Consider the following 18,800-nt stretch of genomic DNA (forward strand, 5'->3'; position numbering starts at 1 on the left):
TAACTGACAAAGCCGTTTGATTGACTCATTAACAGCCGAATGATAACCCAGAATATAATGAAATCCCGCCCTCTCTGCTAATATTGTGCATCCAGTGATGAGGATGGAAACCTAAGAAACTGAATACGGTTGAATGTTTCCGGTTTCTGATTGACCTTTTAAAGTATGTACCACATGCCGGAAAAGAGTGATGAAAATACATAGGAATAAATATTGTGGTAATAAATAATATAATAGAGGTCCCATTTCATCGTTATACTTAGCATTAATCATCCCTTCACTCCAAAATGGCTTTTGATTTCTAAGAAAGCCTGCGTCTTCATTTGCTTGTTGGAATAGACCCCTCCTCCATGTTTTTTAATTAAGGGGAAATAGTTTGGAATTCTAGTGCCCCTGCCTTTTCGCAGGTCAAATACTTCAATTCAACTGGCAAAATTTGAAAATACGTTTTGCCAGTTTGTAAGTGGCCGATTTAAAATTGTAAACTGCAAAGAGTGGATTTGTCTAGCGAGTGAAAAACATTATGAACTTTTCTTAACAAGATCAAAACACATGTTTGATACCCATCTTTTCAGAACTGAAAAAAACATTTTGGGTTGGGGAATGCATTCGTTAATTTCTGACTGTGATGGTACCTTTTCAAAGCATCAATATCCAAGCCATTTTAAATTCACGTACTGCAGCTTGTTAAGTACTAGATAAAATTCCCAGGCTGCGGGGTAGCTATTTTTCCTTTTTAGACTTAAAAACTGAAGACTACATGCCAACTTGGAAATTCTTTAAGAGATGCGAACCTCTGAAATTGCCCTGTTTAATTCCTCTTGCCCGGCCGCATATGAAGGTCTCCACGTACTGCAACTGGGATATCTGAAATACAGCCTCAAGTACATAATGGCTTTAGCCCCTTGGTCGAAGCAGCGCCGCTACCAGGCTCGAGCGTAGCGCTAGAAGAGCGCTATGACTGACGTAAGTCAACAAAGGTCACGTGGCACCGCCTAGGTGCGGTGATTGGCTGCGTGGGCACAGGGAAGCGGGGTGGGGAGGGGGGTCACGGTGGCGGCGTGGGGTTCGCTGTGTGACACAATTACAACAACTTTGTTCAGCTGCTGGGGAAGTTTGTACAGGCAACAAATACACCCCACGCGGGCGGGTGCGGGTCCCTGTCACCTCGACTCCACTAACTTTTCGCTGCTGGGGCTGGCGGCTCAGCATCGATGTAAACACTGCTCCGTCACCGCCAGCAGCAGCCGCAGCAGCAGCCTCCTCCTCCTTCTCCTCCCACTCCCCCCCCCCCCCCAGTCTTCAGCGCTGGGGCTCCCTTCCTGCTCCCTCCTCCTCCGATCAGCGGGGCTTCCCCCCGCCTTTCTCTCCCTCCCCCTCCCTGCCGGCTGTTGTTGTTGTAATAAAAGTTGTGGTGGTGCGTGTGTGTGTCGGGCACCCCGCCCCGCCCGGCACTGGGGGGGTGTTGGGGCGCGCGGGGAGGGGGGCTTGCGATCGTGAGTTAATTACGTTGCGTTTCCATGAAATCGTGTGGAGTGTCGCTCGCCGCTGCCGCCGCCGCCGCTGCCTCTACTGCTTTCGGTGATGAGGAAAAGAAAATGGCGGCGGGGAAAGCGAGCGGCCAGAGCGAGGAGGACTTCGCCAGCCTGACAGCGGAGGAAAGAGAAGTCCTCTCTGGCCTCGACAGGTACTCAGACGGCAGCCTCCCTGTTCCGGCTCGTCCGGTGATTTCTCTTGCCCGCCCGCCCGAGGTGTACGAGTGAGCGAGCGAGTGTGTGTGCGCGTGAGAGGAAGAAAAAGCGAGTGTGAGTGTGGCGGTGCTCTTGGGCCGGAGTGAGGGCTCTGCCCCTGCCAGGGAGTGTGAGGGAGCGCACGGAGCGATCTGTTTGGGGCGGGGTGGGCCGGGGGACTCCACGAACGTGTCTGTTTTGCTCAATCTCTCTCTGTCGCTTGATTCTCCCCTTCTGCAGCCGACTCTTCGGATTTCTGAGGCTTCATGAAGATGGCGCCAGAACGAAGGCCTTGCTGTTAAAGGTAAGGGGACTGGGGTGGGGGAGGAGGCAACCGACCAGGGAGCCACCCTCCCGGGTTTGTGTGTGTGTATTTGTGTAGGAGCCTGTGTGAGTGTGCTGGAGAGCAGCGGAATTAAACAGACACCTCGCGACCGTGAGGTTCGGCAACGTGCTGACTACCCCCTCTCGCCTGGCTCTCGGGCGAGAACCGTTCGGCTCTTCCCTTCTCCGGCCCGCTGTAGTAGAAAGCTCCCCTTGCCCACTTTCTGGGTTTTATCCAAAAGTAGGGTAGAAGGTGCCGGTCCGATTCTCTCCAATTAGGAGTAATCTATCTGAATAATCAGAAGATCGGGGGTTATTTAATAAGGACTGGTTCTCGTTTTTGTTGTTGAAGGGAAAAAAACTGGATCGAGTTGAATCGCTTAAAATGAATTGATATAAATAGGAAGAAGGGGGTATTGAAGAAACGTGGCGCCTCTTCCATGGTGTGTCACTCTCAGGAGTCTGTCGCAAACTGATTTGTTTACTCGTGCTGTATCCATCTTCCTTGAAACGTGCACCTTCATTGAACGAATTTGCTTTTTCTTAAGCTTTTCACTTCATAGGACGTTTTTGAAGAATGGGTGGTAGGTTGCTGCTGTTTTTTGTATACCTGACTAAGAGATAGCTTCTTTCAGTAAAAAAGTTCTTGGTCCTGTCATTTAGTTAAGTAATGGCTGCTCCTCTTGGCCCAAGATGGCCGGACAGGGAGGAGAAAGAGCTGGGTGGGAGGAGGTAAACAGAAATAAATAGTAGGAATGTATATGCAAATAATCTGAAATGTGTGACTTTTTTAGGAGCTGCATAGGCTAATGTGTCAAAAGAGTTTTTTCTACTTGAATTTCCTAAAAGGAGAATATTGTGTTTACAGAGCTGTTGATAAATGTTATCAACCTGTGGCATATCTATCTAAAATGCAGTTACATAGAGCTTGATATAACAGATTAATTTATGGGACAATCCTAATCATTATTATACAAGAAGAAATGGTTTATATTGCATGACTTGAGACCTTTATTTTCTTTTCAGTGCTAGTATCTCACAGCTTAATGTTTAGACTAGATGTAATGATTTCCTTATTTTAAGAACGTGATTGTACATTGAATTTATTGGTCTACTTTGGATGTAATGTAAGCTTCTCTGTGTTTCTTCATATAACCTTGTAACTTAGCTTTATAGATTCATGATTTGGGGAATTTTTTGACATAGTGAAGTTCTTGTTTCTGGTGACTTTAATTGTTTTTAAAAAGGCAAGCTTACAAACATTGAAACCCTTATTTTCTAGATATTTATTTACATATGTCAAATAGATATGTGGGGAACTATCTGAATTTGAAATCTTAAAGTATTTCACTTTATGGCACAAGGTGAAAATATTACAGTAAACCGAAACAATTGTTTTTGATTTTTGAAATGCTAGGCCACAGTATTAATGTTTGGTGTTACATGATTTTAAAGAGAAATGTGCTAATGAGTAATATGCTATTATTCATTCCACTATATGTAGTTTAGTTTATGTATTTATCTACTGGGTATAAATATAGGGTTGATTTTATTTTGTTTCATTGTTGTAAGTTTAATGCTTAGTATGTACTATGCAAATAGATAGTATGTTATCTTCTACTCAACATTTTAAAACGGGTTGTGGTTTCTTGTACATAAAACCTAGTATAAAAATATAATTGTAGGAATATCAGAAGGTACCTTCTGCTGAGTCAGATTATGGGTCCTACTCACACAGAATTGCCAAAACTGAATGGCAGGATTTCAGCCATAATTTTTCTCAATCCTATCTGGAAATTAAATTGGGATCTTCTGCATATAATTGTGTGCTTTGCTTTAGTACTTCAGCTCCTTCTGTACATATATTTCTACTCAGGAATAGGTCTTATGAAATTGGCAGGGGTTACTCCAGATAAGTGGATATAGTCTAAATGATATCAGAAATTACAGATCAGAAGAAAACATTTTAAACTGCCTGTGGGTCTGCAGAAAGAGTGAAGTGAAACAGTTCTCCTCAGCCTGGTGTCCCTTGAAAGTATTAGGACAGTAACTTCCAGAATTCCCAGCTATCATTTCCAAAACTGGTAGTTTCCAACATATCTTAGAGATGCCAGAAGGCTATCCTAAACATTAAAGTTTATTTTCCAGAATAAATCAACATCAGGCAAACAAAATAGTTGAATTACATGGGAAGTAAATTATAGGTTGGTTGCAGACAAATGTATAAATGTGAGGTTTCAGATTTGTAAGCATTGTGGGTAAAGTAGCCCAAATCAAAGAAAGTTGATCATAAGTACCTAATGCTTGGTGGTGGTAAAATTAGACTACGGATGGTTCAGCAAGAGAGCACTCAAGTCAGGCCTCCTTGTGCTGGTACACTCCAGGAGTTTTAGTCTACAACTCAGTTTGTTGTAGACGTACAGTGTAAGACATAACAGTAATTCAGAACATCTGTAAGCACTAGTTTGGGAAAGTTTGCTTTAAGAAATAATGAGAACAGTAGGAAACTGGGGTGATGAATTCTTCATTTTTGAATGCTAATACTGATGCTCACGATCAGCAAAAGAAACCAATCTAATATATTCTCCAAAGTATTTTTCCTTTTTAAAGACAAAATTTAAACTGCAAGTTAAGTGTTTCAAAGTCTATGTGGGTTTCAGCCTGAGGTCAACATTGTTCACCAATAGTTACGTGGAAGGTTGTGTGGTGTCTTCAGATGCTTAAAACAAGAGCTTTCATATTGTAGGAAAAGTTGTGAAAACTATCGCTTATATGCAGAGTCAGGATTCTGAATCAACAGATAGGGGTATTTCTAAAGATGTGGATGCTAAATGAGGTACCTGTGTGAGATCAGGGAAATGTCAAGTATTTTCCTTTTGAGTAGTGATTAAATCAATGATGGCCATGAAACTTGTCTCTCAAGCTTGGCATTTCTGTCCCTTTTCATAGGTGCTGCTTCAGTTGAGTTTGTGATTGACTTATCAGTAGAAAAAATGAGTTTAATGTTCTCAAAAGTAATAGCCATGTTATAAATCAGCTCCCATCAGTACATAGCTATCACTTTTGAGAACATTAAACTCAATTTTTCTACTGATGTTAATTTATATTATTATTATTATTATTATTATTATTATTATTATTATTATTATTATTATTTTGTAAATACAGTATTGCTTTTAGTTTTATTCCAGGAGATTCATGGCTTTGGTTTACAGTATTGTACTGATATGGATATGATAATCTCATCTAACTGCCTTTTAAGTCTTTGGGATAAGTTGCACTGTTTTAATTGAAATTGGAAATAATGTATTTTTGATCTGAGGAGTAGAGACCAATACTCAATTTATGATGTCAGTGCCTGTTTTCTATGTATATGCTGCTTTTAGGCTCTGTCAGAGCAAAAAGCCACAGAATTTGCTAATGATTTCTGTAATTCTGTCAAGTAAAATGCTAGTGCGAATGTGCCCATACAGTCTGCTCTAATATTTACATAAACATCTTCATTTGAAGCATGGAATTGAGAAGAAAATTGGAATGGTGGCAAACACTGTTTCCTGATTCCAAGTTTAGGATTAAAATAGAGTATTTTTTGGTGGTTAAAATAGGGATGATATAGTAAAGTCACTTCATGATTCTTGAAGCAGGCCAGTAAACAGCAATTAGTAATTATGAATTGGTAGCTGATTACAAGCAGATAAATGGTAGAACAGCAGCTTTGAGTGTACAGTATTCTCAGCCAGTGATTTTGCTATTTGCGTATTTGCTATATACATTTTTCTGAAAAGTGCAAGGTATTGGGACTTGGAATGTGAAGGCTTAAGAAAATGAAAAGCATGCACAGAGACCTCCTTTCCCTCCCTTTTCTCATGTTTTTCTGGCATTTCATTTTCTAATTAGAAAAAAGCCTAAAAGGTATAGTTGAGTGATGTGGATATTATATAGGTCCAACATGTCTCATACGTAGTTCACTACAGTATAGGAACTACTAATATAAAATCATTTACACTGCTTATTAATATATCAACTTAAGTAATGTGTCAAAAAGCTATGATAGAATATGTCTTTAAAATGACAGAATGATAGAATATTTCTTTAATAGTACAGTTGAAATTAATGATCAGTTAACACTAAAATGGAATTGGACAGACATGATCAAACCTTCAGTTTGTGGTGTTTTTTTGTGGAAGAAGGGCAACTTCTTCCTCAATAGCATCCAGTGGTTTATATGGAGATCCACATGTTAATGATGCTGTATCAGTAAAGAAGCGTTTAATGAAGTTTTATTGCTCTGCAGTTAAATGAATACCTGCATACCTAGAAATCACCACCCGTAGACACATTAAGAACACTTTAAATCCACCCTTAATCATTATTATCTGTCCTCTTTGTCATTGTTATGGTATATTATGGTCTGTTTAAATGGGATGTCTTATTTAATATTAGAGCATTCTGTTTTCAAAGAAAGTGTGAAAGGTTCGGTATGATTGATGTCTTCGTTTTCTGTTTTCTATGCAACTCCGTGTTAATACATTTACCTAGCAGATAATATAATACTGATGAAGTTGATTTGCATGATAAATCCACAGCTAATAGGTGTGTTAAAGGTTTGATTTTATTTTTAAGAACACTATAACTTATGTAATAACATACTGAGTTGCATTCTTTATTTTTGTACTGCTTCAACATAATTGTTCTGTAATCTTGAAAACATATATGTCAGTTGGATCATAGAGGCTGTGCACCTTGTGTTCTAGTATAACCATTTTTGCATTGAAATATCAAATGGATTTCAGTGAAATTTTAGAGCAGTTGAACCATAATTGGAGTTATGCACCTTATCAAGATAATTTTGAAGTTATGCACCTTATCAAGATAATTTTGAAGTTTCCCAATGAAAGATAAAATGATTATTTCCAAATTGGGATATATTGTTTGGAATGAATAAATAGTTCAGTTTTAAATAATATAGCAATTCCTGAAAGAGTTAAATATAATTAATGAGCATTTGTAGATATTACACTTCTTTTTTTTTTAAATACATTTTTGCAGAAATAGCCTGGTAAGGAAGTATACCGTTACACTGTTATATATTAGGTATACTGTATAGACATTTTGGAAGAGGATGGCACTTCAAATTTATTTAAATAATGTTTTGTCTTGTTCTTTAATGAATCAAGGCTTACCACTTTTGATATGTATTCTCTGATTTACCAGACATATATGGAATAGCCCAGAGTTGTTCTCTGAGTGAGATGGGTAGTGAATAAATTATATATATATGTATGTATGTATGTGTGTATGTATTTAAATTTTGTGGTATAATGATAAAGCAATAACATGTTGAAATATATTTTACTAATTTATGAATACGTTTTATTGCAATGTTGGTAATATGGTGAGTTGAGATTTTTATATAGTGAGTCACAATAATATTTTTTTTGAAATTATCTATTCTAATCTCTAGATATATTGAATTGCAGCCTTACAAATATATGAAGTTTGCATACATCTTGATTTTTCTCAGCATCACAGAGCCATATCTGATATTTTTAATGTTTTTTATGTGTGCGTTGCTATTTATTAGATTTATATCCTGCCTTTTATTCAGGAGCTCAAGGCTGTGCATGTAGTGTTCCCCCCTCCTATTTTCCATCATGACAATAACTGTATGACATAGGTTGAACTTTATATCATTGTTACCCAACCAGGACTTGTTCCTGATGCATAGACTTCAACTCCCCAGATTCCTCAGCCAGCAGAAAAACTCTGAGGTTCAAGTCCACATATCTGGAAGTTGTGAAGGTTGGGAGTGTGGAGTGTACTATGTATGAATGTTTATTGAGTTTTGTTAAAAGTATATTGTATAGGCCCATATTTTTGGAATCTGGACTATTTGAGAAGAGTTCATTTTGTTAAATTTAACTAGTGAAATTATCAGCTTCCATCGCCTTGTGTGGTGCAGAGTGGTAGGTGGCAGTACTGCAACCGAAACTCTCCCCACGACTTGAGTTCGACTCAGGTCGACTCAGCCGGCTCAGGTCGACTCAGCCTTCCATCCTTCTGAGGTCAGTAAAATGAGTACCCAGCTTGCTGGGGAAGGTGACGACTGGGGAAGGCAATGGCAAACCACCCTGCTATAGTCTGCCAAGAAAACGTCATGAAAGCGGCGTCCCCCCAAAGGGTCAGACATGACTTGGTGCTTGCACAGGGGACCTTTCACCTTCACTGAGCTACCATATATTGCTTCAGATATGCACTAAAGCATGGATGTCCAACCTTTTAGTTCCCCTGGGCCACATGGAGTGAAGAAGAATTGTCTTGGGCCAAACACAAAATATATAATATAGTTAATATATGTAAGTAATAAAACTTCATTTATTTTTTTATATTTTTATTATAAATTAAAAAAGAGGGCAACATAAAACTAATGGGATATTTGACCTTGTTTTTGTGAAACTAGTGCATCAGTATCTGGTTTGATGAAAGTGGTTGCAATTCTCAGTGTGTTCTCAAGGTGCTTGTCAGAAATTTTAATTCTAATTTTACTCTTTGTGTGCTTTTTTGGGGCCGCATTACTAGCTGTTCAGGGCCACATGCGGCCCATGGGCCGCAGCTTGGACACGCCTGCACTAAAGCATAGCTCTTGGAAGATATTAATAAAGTAGTGGCATTATCTGGTACATGGCCATAAGATATCAATATACTGTAGTTAGTAGGCAACTTGAAATTGCTTTTTTCTGTAGATAGTTTGAATGTATGTTTGATATGTAGTCTACCTACTTAAATATTATGAACATAATTAGTGTTCTTGTTGCCTAGGAAATACTAAGAATCAGTTTCTTAATTTGTATTTGCATGCAATTCATAGATAATTGTTTATATTACCTGCTTACTAACAGTTTAGCAAAATTCTGATTGGCTGTTTTATTAAAAATGAAAGTGGAATTGCAGAGCACTTAAGCCTTATATCATACTGTAAGTATATTTTTATAGCAGATGTTAAGTGAGGTACTGAATCTTGGTAGATTAAAAAGATAACGTAATATATTGTTCAATGAACATATTGGTTTAGTTGCATAATCCTTAATAATACAGGATTGTTCATAGATCTCTTTTTAAAAAATAAAAATGAAGGGAACCCTTGAACTTTTTACTGTTTGTCCATTCATTGTGTTCCTGTGTGGCCTAAGGGTGTCCTTATACTTTCATGAATTTTGTGGCTTTCATTTTCCAAGATGGCTAATTAATGGTTATGTATGCATGCGTGAGTTGATATATGAAGAAAGGTATTTGTGGCAAAATAATTCTTCCCCAACCAAGGTAGTTAAAAGTACATTTATTAACTGCTATTAACCCTAGCATAATCTAGTAAATGTGCTGGCAACCTGTCGGCCACATAATCTCCAAGCTCCTTTCTTAACAACCTGCTCTGCTTTCTTGCTTTAGTTGGTAGACTGCTGAATGGTAATAAAAAATAGAAGGTCAGTTTCTGCTCAGCCCTCAGCTATAGAACTCATCAGATACCTTTTTGCATAATTGTCATTTCTTGGGTTAATATACTTAAATGAGATATACACCATCCCTTTTTGGAAGAAGGGTAAGGAAAAATGAATTAATTGTGTGTGTGTGTATCAGAAACTTGCAAGTAGCATACATTTGCAGTGATAAATGCAAGCACTTACTCATCCTTAGGTTTGTTTCAAGGTGCATTAATATAGTCTTTCATGATTATAAAAATATAGTGAATAATTGAGAACTTTTTCTATTTCACATTGTTATGTAGCACTTTTTGTACTCTCTGGACATCAGTTCTGAAGAGGCACCTAAGTGGTCACAAAGCACCATCTACTTCCATACAGTATATTCAACATTATATGATTATGACAGATTGGCCACAACATACCCCTAATTTGAAACTCCAGAGGTAACTTGATCTAGTTCAGATTGATCCAAGGTGGTATAACAAGACTCTGTGCATGAATCTAAAATGACATTTAGGAACATGGAGTTCCATTCTTTCTTTAGTCTAGCATGAGAAAATGTCAGATTCCAAAATGTAGATGAGGCCAAGAACGCAACTCCACATTAAGACTAACGTTACTTTTATTAAGATTGACCGTAGTAACAGAACCTTGCAAGTGTGATTATGGTTTACCTCCTCCCCCTCTTATACTAATGTGAATTAGGGAGCTATATGTCTGAGATGTTTTTGCATTCATCATTTATTGTTTGGGCTCAAGCAGTGTTTCCCTCCTTGTTGCTTTGGTAATGGATCTCCCCTCTCTCTGTCAAGGGCATTCTCTTTACTCCCTTCAGAAAACCAAATAGTATGAGAGCACTGTGGTATACTATTAATATGCTGGACTTGGCGTGGGGTTTGTTTTATTTGCTTATTTATTTATGAAACTTATCTGATCACCTGAAACCAACTGGACTTTAGTCAGCTCACAGAATTTACATAATAAAAAGAAGTGCCTTTGAGTCTTGACCCCTGGGGCAATTGCCTGGATAAGTCCATGCAGTTTCTTCGCAGCAGTTTCAGAAGTGGTTTGCCATTGCCTTCTTCCTAGGGCTGAGAAGAAGTGACTGACCCAAAATCACCCAGCTGGTTTCATGCCCAAGGCAGGACTAGAACTCACAGTTTCCTGGTTTCTAGCCTGGTGCCTTTAATTACTATACCAAGCTAGCTCTCAAATATTAATTAAAAAGCTAAAATTATAGAAAATAATAGAATTATAGAAAATGGTGCTGCTGTATAAGTAAATGCCCAAAGACCCTCTGAAAGAACCCTTATTTCTTTTGCTTTCAGAATGCCATAAGGCTGGGGGCCATCCATGCTTCACAGGGCAAACTATTGTAATGCACAGGAGGAGAGTTGCTACAGAAAACACCCATTGTTGGGCCACCTCATGCCATGCCTCCTAGTAGATGGAGACTGTTAGCAAATGATCCCTAGTTGTCTGGGTAGGAAGATACCTAGGCCCCAAACCATGTAGGGCTTTATACATAGTGACCTGCACCTTGAATTTCACCCAAAACATACTTGAAATCAGTACAGTTTGAACAGCAGAGGTATGACATGGCAGCACTGTCACTGGCCACTGAACACATGCACCACTGTGTTCTGGACCAGTTGAAGTTTCTGGGTATCTTCAAGGCCACCCTTGTGAACACCAAATTACAGTAAACTAATTGAAATATAACAAGGGCTTGAGTGTCTTCAGTGCATCCTGTTTTAGGTAAGGTTGCAGTTGGCATGCCAGCTGAAGCTATGCAAAAGCTTGCATTTCCATGGTTTCCACTTATTCTTTGAGCAGGAGCTGTGAGTCCAGGAGAACCCCCAGATTACAAGTCTGTTCTTTCTGGGGGAGCACAGCCCCATTAGGAGCCAGAGATGATACAATCCTGGAATCAGGCAGCTTTTGAATCAACAGCTACTCCATCTTGTTTGAGTTGAGCCTGAGCCTGTTTTTCCCCATTCAGATCCTGACAGTTTCCATGTACCAGGTCATGACTTCCATTGCATCTCCCAAGAAGTCCTGGTTGGAGACTTATAGTTGGTATCATCTCATATAGGCGATACTTCACCTTGAACTGATGGGTGACCCAGCAGTTTCATGTAGATGTTGAATAAGATAGAGGAAAGGACTCTAACCCTGAGGTCTGTGGGTATGACCTTTTCTCTCCATAGCCACCCGTTGGACCCACCTAATCAGGTAGATGGTAGGGCTAAGATTACAGACTGTGATGACTGGAACACTTGAGCATTCACTCAATTATGACTCATAAGCTTTTGCTTATAAATCTATTTAATGAAGTGAAGCATTCAGTACAGAGAAAAGTTGCAAATGGAATTTCCCATGTGTTTCTACATTTTAAAATCACAGTAACTTCAAATTCCCCCCCACTGCCCTCCTAGGTATGTGCCCCTCCTCGTGCCAGCATCTGGCTGTAACGATCCTTCCTAGATGACCTTGGTGCAAGGAGCAGCTAGCCCAAAAAGGTGATTCCCACTCCAACCATGCTCCCTTTCCCTGCTAGTTGACTCGCAAGTTGCCATGGGTTGCTGGAAGATGGATGCGAGTCCAATAAGATGTTCAGTGAACATTTAATTGGGGAGGCTGACACAGAGGTCTCTGCCTACTTCCTTGGGATCCACAGGTTCAAAAGTCTTCCACATAATACTATGAGACATCACCTCAATCATCTCAGTAGATTCTGTCCATCTGGCTTCCAAACTGGAGTAGTTGAGCCTGATTTTATGCACAAAATGCTTGGCTAAGTGTACAGTTTATACAGACTGGATCTTCTGCCCCATCCTTCCTTAAAAGGATCTGGGACTCTTTAAACAGTGTTGTTGGCCAGCATTCTGCAGACACACTAAGGCGGAGAAGTAGTTCTGTTTCACCATTTTTTTGCCACAGAGTAGGCACACACCTGGGCTCTTAATTGTGTCTGGATGCATTCGCTTCTTTTTTCCTCCCAATGTTGCTCCAGATATCTCTTAGTCTGCTGCATTTCATGGAGCTCCTCAGTAAACGGAGGAGATGCATAGGATTGGCAGGCATGGAGAGTCTGCTCAAGGGTGAACCCTAATTGCCTCTGTATTTCAGGGGTCAATGAAGTGCCGAACACAAATGCTGGGAAACTTCCCAAGTGCCATCAGGAAACCTGTTGGATCTGCCAGACCTCTGGGGTGGATTATCTTACTAGACCCCTCCTCTCTGCAGAGGCGTTAAACAGTAGGTTTAACTGGAGCCAGTAATCTCTCCTGAGCTGACCTCAAACTAACTCACCCTCAACCATGAAAACTCACTGGGTGACTTTGGATCACTCACTATCTCTCAGCCCAACCTTTCTCACAGGATGTTTGTTGTGGGGAAAAGGAGGAGGAAACACTTACCAAAGGTGGAATCTATGTAATAAATTAGAAATGTTTGTGACTGAGATGGGATGATTTGGAATGCCAGAATTCTGTGAGGGAATGTATCAACAGTGCAGGTTTTTTGTACTCTTTTAAAATATTTTTAATGACTGTTAAATATGTGATGAAAGTTGCAATGATCACTAGATCTGGGTTGGAGAATATCTTGGTTAAATATCAAGCAGATTGAGAAGATATGTGCAAGGAGGAGGTGTATTTGTCAGAGTGATGCTTATTCCTGATGAAGCTCCTTGTCAAGAATTAAAAATTAAGGCATTTCTTATAAGAATATGTTGGTAGGCTAGGTCAGCTAGCTAATGCAGGCCATAGAACGTTCTATCATACAATTGCTTAGAAGGAAAGAGCAGGCATCCAGGGAGATAAGAGACTGGTAAAACTAGGAAGCTCTCCTGATTCACCAAAATATACTACGATTGGGGTAACCAGTGGATGGACTAATTTTAGGATTACTTTGACTAAAGGGCGAACCTGGCCATAATTGAAAATGATATTTTCTATCCTTTCCTACCATGGTTTTATACATAAACAAACAAAAGACTGGTTGTTTCTCCTTTTGGCACAGTTGTCAGATTGCTGACTTGTAGCATGATGGCGTTTTGGAGAATTATCAGGACTGGAGCTTTCAGGAAGCCCAGGAATAGAAAAGGTGACAATTATTATCTTGTGTCTCTTAAAAGAAAGTTTGATTTACCCTGCTGCATTTTAAAATCTGAGATTTGGCCAAATGTGGTGCATTACCTTAATAATCTAAGGTTAATATTTCTTATAGCAAAAAATATAGTTTGGTTGTGTACTGTGATGCATCTGAAGGTTGGTAGCAATTTAACAACAGATGTATTCAGCTTTCTGAACTATCAATTTGCAGCTCACCCAAGTTTGTTTGTTTGTTTATTTCTAAATCGAATGTGTAAGGTTGCCGGTATACAAGTTAAAAATGCATCTAGTACAGTAAAAACAAAAAGGAAATGATAATCCAGGGACTAATCTACGCAGCATATTAATTTATTTTCCACCAAAGCCCATACTTCCTAAGCCGGTGCCTGGGGAAAGAGTCAAGTCTTCAAGGCCCACTTAAAGGATGGCAAAATTGAGCCTACTTGAACGTCAAGTCAGGGGGAGGGGAGTGTACTATTCCAGAGGGCAGGTGCTGCAACTGAGAAGTCACGTTGCCTGGATCCCATCAGATGACACTGATTCAAGGATGAGACCTAGAACATGCTTTTGTTTGCTTTTCTAGATATAGCTATACTTTTATCACATAGTTTCAGTGTTTTACCTTTTAATACTTTAATCATGGTTTTGATAATGTATCTGCAAATGGTGGAATCTATGTAATAAATTAGAAATAAATGTTTGTGACTGAGATGGGATGTTTTGGAAGGCTAGAATGTATCAATAGTGCAGGTGTGATGCCATGAAGTTTTCAAGCAGTATTTTAGTTTTTAAAAATTTTATCCCACCTTTATTATTTTTATAAATAACTCAAGGTGGCAAACATACCTAATACTCCTTCCTCCTCCTATGTTCCCCACAACAGCAACCCTGTGAGGTGAGTTGGACTGAGAGAGAGTGACTGGCCTAAAGTCACCCAGCCGGCTTTCATGCCTAAGGCGGAACTAGAACTCACAGACTCCTGGTTTCTAGCCCAGCATCTTAACCACTAGACCAAACTGGCTCTCAGTATGTTAGTATATATATATTAGCAAAATATTGTCTTTGGTCAAAATAAAGTGTTTGTTGAAATGCTGTACTAGGGTATGGAGCTAAATGTTATATGCATGTTACTCCTTTGCATTCCTGGCAGTGGGGTAGATTGGTGGCTGTTGGAATTCAACCACATCTTGAAGATCATAGGTTGCTTATTCATATACTCAGTTTAGGTGTATGCTTGATCAGTATGTGATACAAAAGAATGAAACATTTAAAAAAAAATTCTTACCAAACCTATAGCTCAATTAAATTATTCCTTTATTAAGCATTGTTTTGCAGCAGTGCAACAATAATAGATCTCTACAATTTGAAAGCATGTAGTATAGTGATTACCTCACTGAGAATTCCAGGTCTGATAGGGATAATTTCTTGATCAGCCTCCTCAATGTTGTTACTGAGTTCTCAATATTTTTATACAGACAACTTCATTATTGATGACCTTACCATGGCAAATCAATCAAAAGTGTTCTCAAGCTTAATTGGCTATAGTAGTTATTGAAAGTTCACTTTGTTCTTTTTTCCAGTGTTATATTGCTTTAAACAAGTCTGAGTGCGACAAACTTACAGGACATGAATTAGAATTATCCACATGAGCTTCAAGAACAAATCCTTTTAGTAAAGAAGGTAACTTCAATGATCACCTAAACAGAGGCACATATTCTTTGAAAGAACTTTCAATCAAGGAGTAAAAAAAACTTCATAGAACAGATGGCTTTGTTGAGTTAAGTTACATTGAACAGCATCTTGAAAAATATTAGCTACAACAGTCTTTCTCAAACTGGATGCCCTTGAGATGTGTGACCTTCCGTTTCCGCAGTTCCCAGCCAGTATTGCTTTAAGAATTCTGGGAATTAAAGTCCGTATACCTGGACAGGGCTGCTATATCTAAGCTGCAAAAATCTGGATGACCACTAGATGACAGCTAAGAGGTACAGAAGAGAGGAATCGTATATCAGAAGGTATACTTATTTCCATTAAATATGTTCCTTCAAAGCAGTGAACTTAACCTACAAATGTAAAGATTCTCTGTTCATGTATTCTCTACATAAATCTTGGACTTACAGAGGTTTTGGAATGTTTCTAATAGGATTGGGCCAGATAAATGCTATCACTTGGAAGAGACTTTTATGTGGTTGTAAGGATGAATGGAGTTTTTTCTGTTCTTGCAATTGCAGTTCCATAGGTCTTATTTTTAAGGATAATGTTTGTCCTTGTTTATGGCATAAGCTGCAGTTAGTTAAAGAGAATTTCAGTGTAACCCTTCATAAATATTTTATTTGCATTTTATGCATCACTAGCTGACAGCTACCAAAAATGACAAGCCATTTAGAATTAGAATGGGGACCAAGCTTCACTCTTATATTTCTGACCAATTTAGTTCTTTCTTAGTAAGTGAAATGAAAAGAGTAAGAAAGCACAATTTCTAGAAAACGAGATTAAGAAAACATTCTGCTTCTTGCTTTTTCTTTTGACTACCCTTTGTTGCCCTTTCTCTGTATTATATCTATACATGGAGGATGTATAGATAAGATTATTAATATGTTCGCCTCTATCAATGAAGAAAGGAAAGGGAGGTAGAAAGATTCTAATACCTCTTTTTTTTTAAACCAATCAGTGACATGGTTTGAAAAGACATTTATTTTAAAGCAGGAGTAGGCGGATCCTTTTATATGGAGGGTAGAATTCTCCTGGATTACTCTGTTGGGGGCTAGATGTCAGTTGGCATGCAGGGCTTGTTAAACAGTTTTGTTTATTATTTTGTTTAATAGTATTTTTACTATTAATAGTATTTGTTTTACTATTAATAGTATAGTATTTATTAGTATTTTTAGAACTAATTATATCAGTACATATAATTCAAAACCATTTAGTTACATAATTCTGAGACATAAAATAGTTGGACATTTTGTTCAGGTTCTGTAAAGGCTTGTATATGCTTATCAGAAAAGATGAGGAGCTTTAAACGTATTAAGATAAAGCACTCTCATTTCAACTTTATTGGGTTATATATGACATCAGCTTCTTTGGGGTATGTGGCAATTTTTGAGGTACTATATAATATACATAGAAATGGGGGAACTTCTGTAATTCAGCTGAGACTAGTCCATCAGTTCTGAATTCTATATACAAGTAGTCCCTTGTTTAGTGACTGCCAGGGCTGCAGTGGGGGGGGGGAGGAAAGCAGGGTGTGTGCCCCGGGCGCTGCGTTGCGGGGGGCGCAGAATCCATGTTTGACCTGGGTGACACAGACCCTAGTTGCGGGCCTGGTGACTGCCTTGGACAGCAGCTGTTCGCAGTTCAGTGATGAACAAGTAACTTTGCAACTAATGCCCGCATTTAAAAGCTTTGCAGTCTCTCTCTCTCTCTCTCTCTCTCTCTCTCTGTCACTTGTTCACCATTACAGTCAGTATGCATTCTCCTGTGCCTGGCCTGGTTGTTCCCTTTTTTTCCCTCTTGCAGAGTGGAGAGATTGCCTAAACAAGCTGGCTCTTCCTGAGCTGCCTTTCTCCCCAGCTCAGCAGGTTTCTAAAAAGTACTAACACAAGTTAACAAGCTCAGCCCTGTGACCTTAATTAGTTGATTAGAACCTGGGGCTGGCTGGCTTCTGCTGCCTGAAATTGACAAGACCCTAAACAGTTTCACACTAAAGTCTTTTGTTTGCCTCCTAAGCAGCTCTTGACTTGCAGCCACAAGGGCACTGGGCAAACAGCCTGAACTAGTGCGTTCCTTTCGATGTGTATTCCCCATTGTGTGCCTACTTACTCTCTTGTAATCCCTTCCTCTCCAGTGAATGAAGATACGAACATAATTCTTTTCCTGCTAATTATCCCAGCACTGGGGTGAGTGTTCCAAAGGGTGGAGAAGTGGAGAAAAGGGCTACGTGATTTGCCCTTTTGCCTGGCTTCCAGTTCTGGAAACCTGTCCCGCCATTTGGGCTCACCCGGCTGTTTAGGGTCATATCATTGTGATGCTATAAAGCAAAGGAAAGCTGAAATAAAATCATAAGTACAGTCATGGTCTTTTGTAGTTTCTTTGAATAAGTAGTTATGTATAACTCTTAAATGAAAATTATGTAGAACAGTAGTTTAAGGGTTTGTGAAAAAGTATATAGATGCTGTTCTGTATAATACGTTGTACATAACAAAGCTTACATGCATGGTGATGAATGTATCCATTAAACTAGATAACTTCTGGTTAAATACTGTATGTACCAGTACACATTTCTCTTTCTCTTTCAGTCATTTAAGTGATTTTAGATAGCACCTTAATTAAATTAAATATGATTGCGGTTCCTAAACAAATGGTTGCAGATCTATTTTTGAATATTAGGTAGTTATTTCCTCCACTTTTTCAGTGTTCAGCTGTCTGAGGATAAAATTTACTTGGGGAAGGGTGCAAAGTATTTTACAGATAGATTGGTTGGCTAGTTTGGGAGATTTGTGGCTCTTAACAAAACATACTGATTACATTTAATCTATTATATTATGATCTTTAAGAATATATATAATTTGATTATATGTGTGCAAATTTAAATAGTATGGATCAATATTTTTCTCTGGCTGAAGCGAAACTTTGCCTAAAATGAATTTTAAAGTGGTTATGTGATGCTTCTCATTAGGAGAAACTTCAGAAATTGTAAATGAAACAAAGATAAGGTTTTACCAATAAAAATTTTGGGGGATATCACACAGTCTTTTTGAAATCTTAATGGAAATGTTGCACTCTGAGGAGGAGTTGTATCATTGTGATTCTTGGCTACTTTATTTGCATAACTTTGGAGTGGGGAGGGCAAATTTTTTTGTTTCCCTGTATTTTTCAGAATTTTAACAGTTTTTTGTGTATATTTATGCAGTAGTAAATAAATGCATTTAATGCTAATTGTTTCTGTTTGTAATTCATATCTTAAAATCTTTTTCATCTCTTAGAAGTATTCCATAGGTCAATGGAGAATTTGAAAGAATAATTAAAAAAATAATTGCAGCATTATTATCAGCATGAGCTAGAAATTGGGAACAAAGCTTACTTTATTAGACTAATTTGGGTTGATTATATATACTTATTCAGAAATTTAATTATTTTCATTGGAAAGA

At 38.6% G+C, this 18,800-nt stretch overlaps 1 protein-coding gene across 8 annotated transcripts in view; it reads left to right on the forward strand.

Annotated features, from left to right (window-relative positions):
• Positions 1-1,104: 1,104 nt before the first annotated feature.
• Positions 1,105-18,800, forward strand: part of KDM6A (lysine demethylase 6A) — a 166,726-nt gene continuing 149,030 nt past the window's right edge. For 4 of the 8 annotated variants that reach the window (XM_063305267.1, XM_063305271.1, XM_063305266.1 and 1 more), the window contains exons 1-2: positions 1,107-1,687; positions 1,971-2,034. In XM_063305267.1, the coding sequence (XP_063161337.1) occupies positions 1,521-1,687; positions 1,971-2,034 (231 nt within the window). In that variant the 5' untranslated portion in view covers positions 1,107-1,520. Of the gene's footprint in view, positions 1,688-1,970; positions 2,035-18,800 lie in introns of all 8 variants that reach the window. The other 4 variants (XM_063305269.1, XM_063305272.1, XM_063305265.1 and 1 more) reach the window with 3 other exon arrangements.

This window comes from Candoia aspera, chromosome 5, assembly GCF_035149785.1.
Source record: "Candoia aspera isolate rCanAsp1 chromosome 5, rCanAsp1.hap2, whole genome shotgun sequence".
In the NCBI taxonomy this organism is placed as follows: Eukaryota; Metazoa; Chordata; class Lepidosauria; order Squamata; family Boidae; genus Candoia; species Candoia aspera.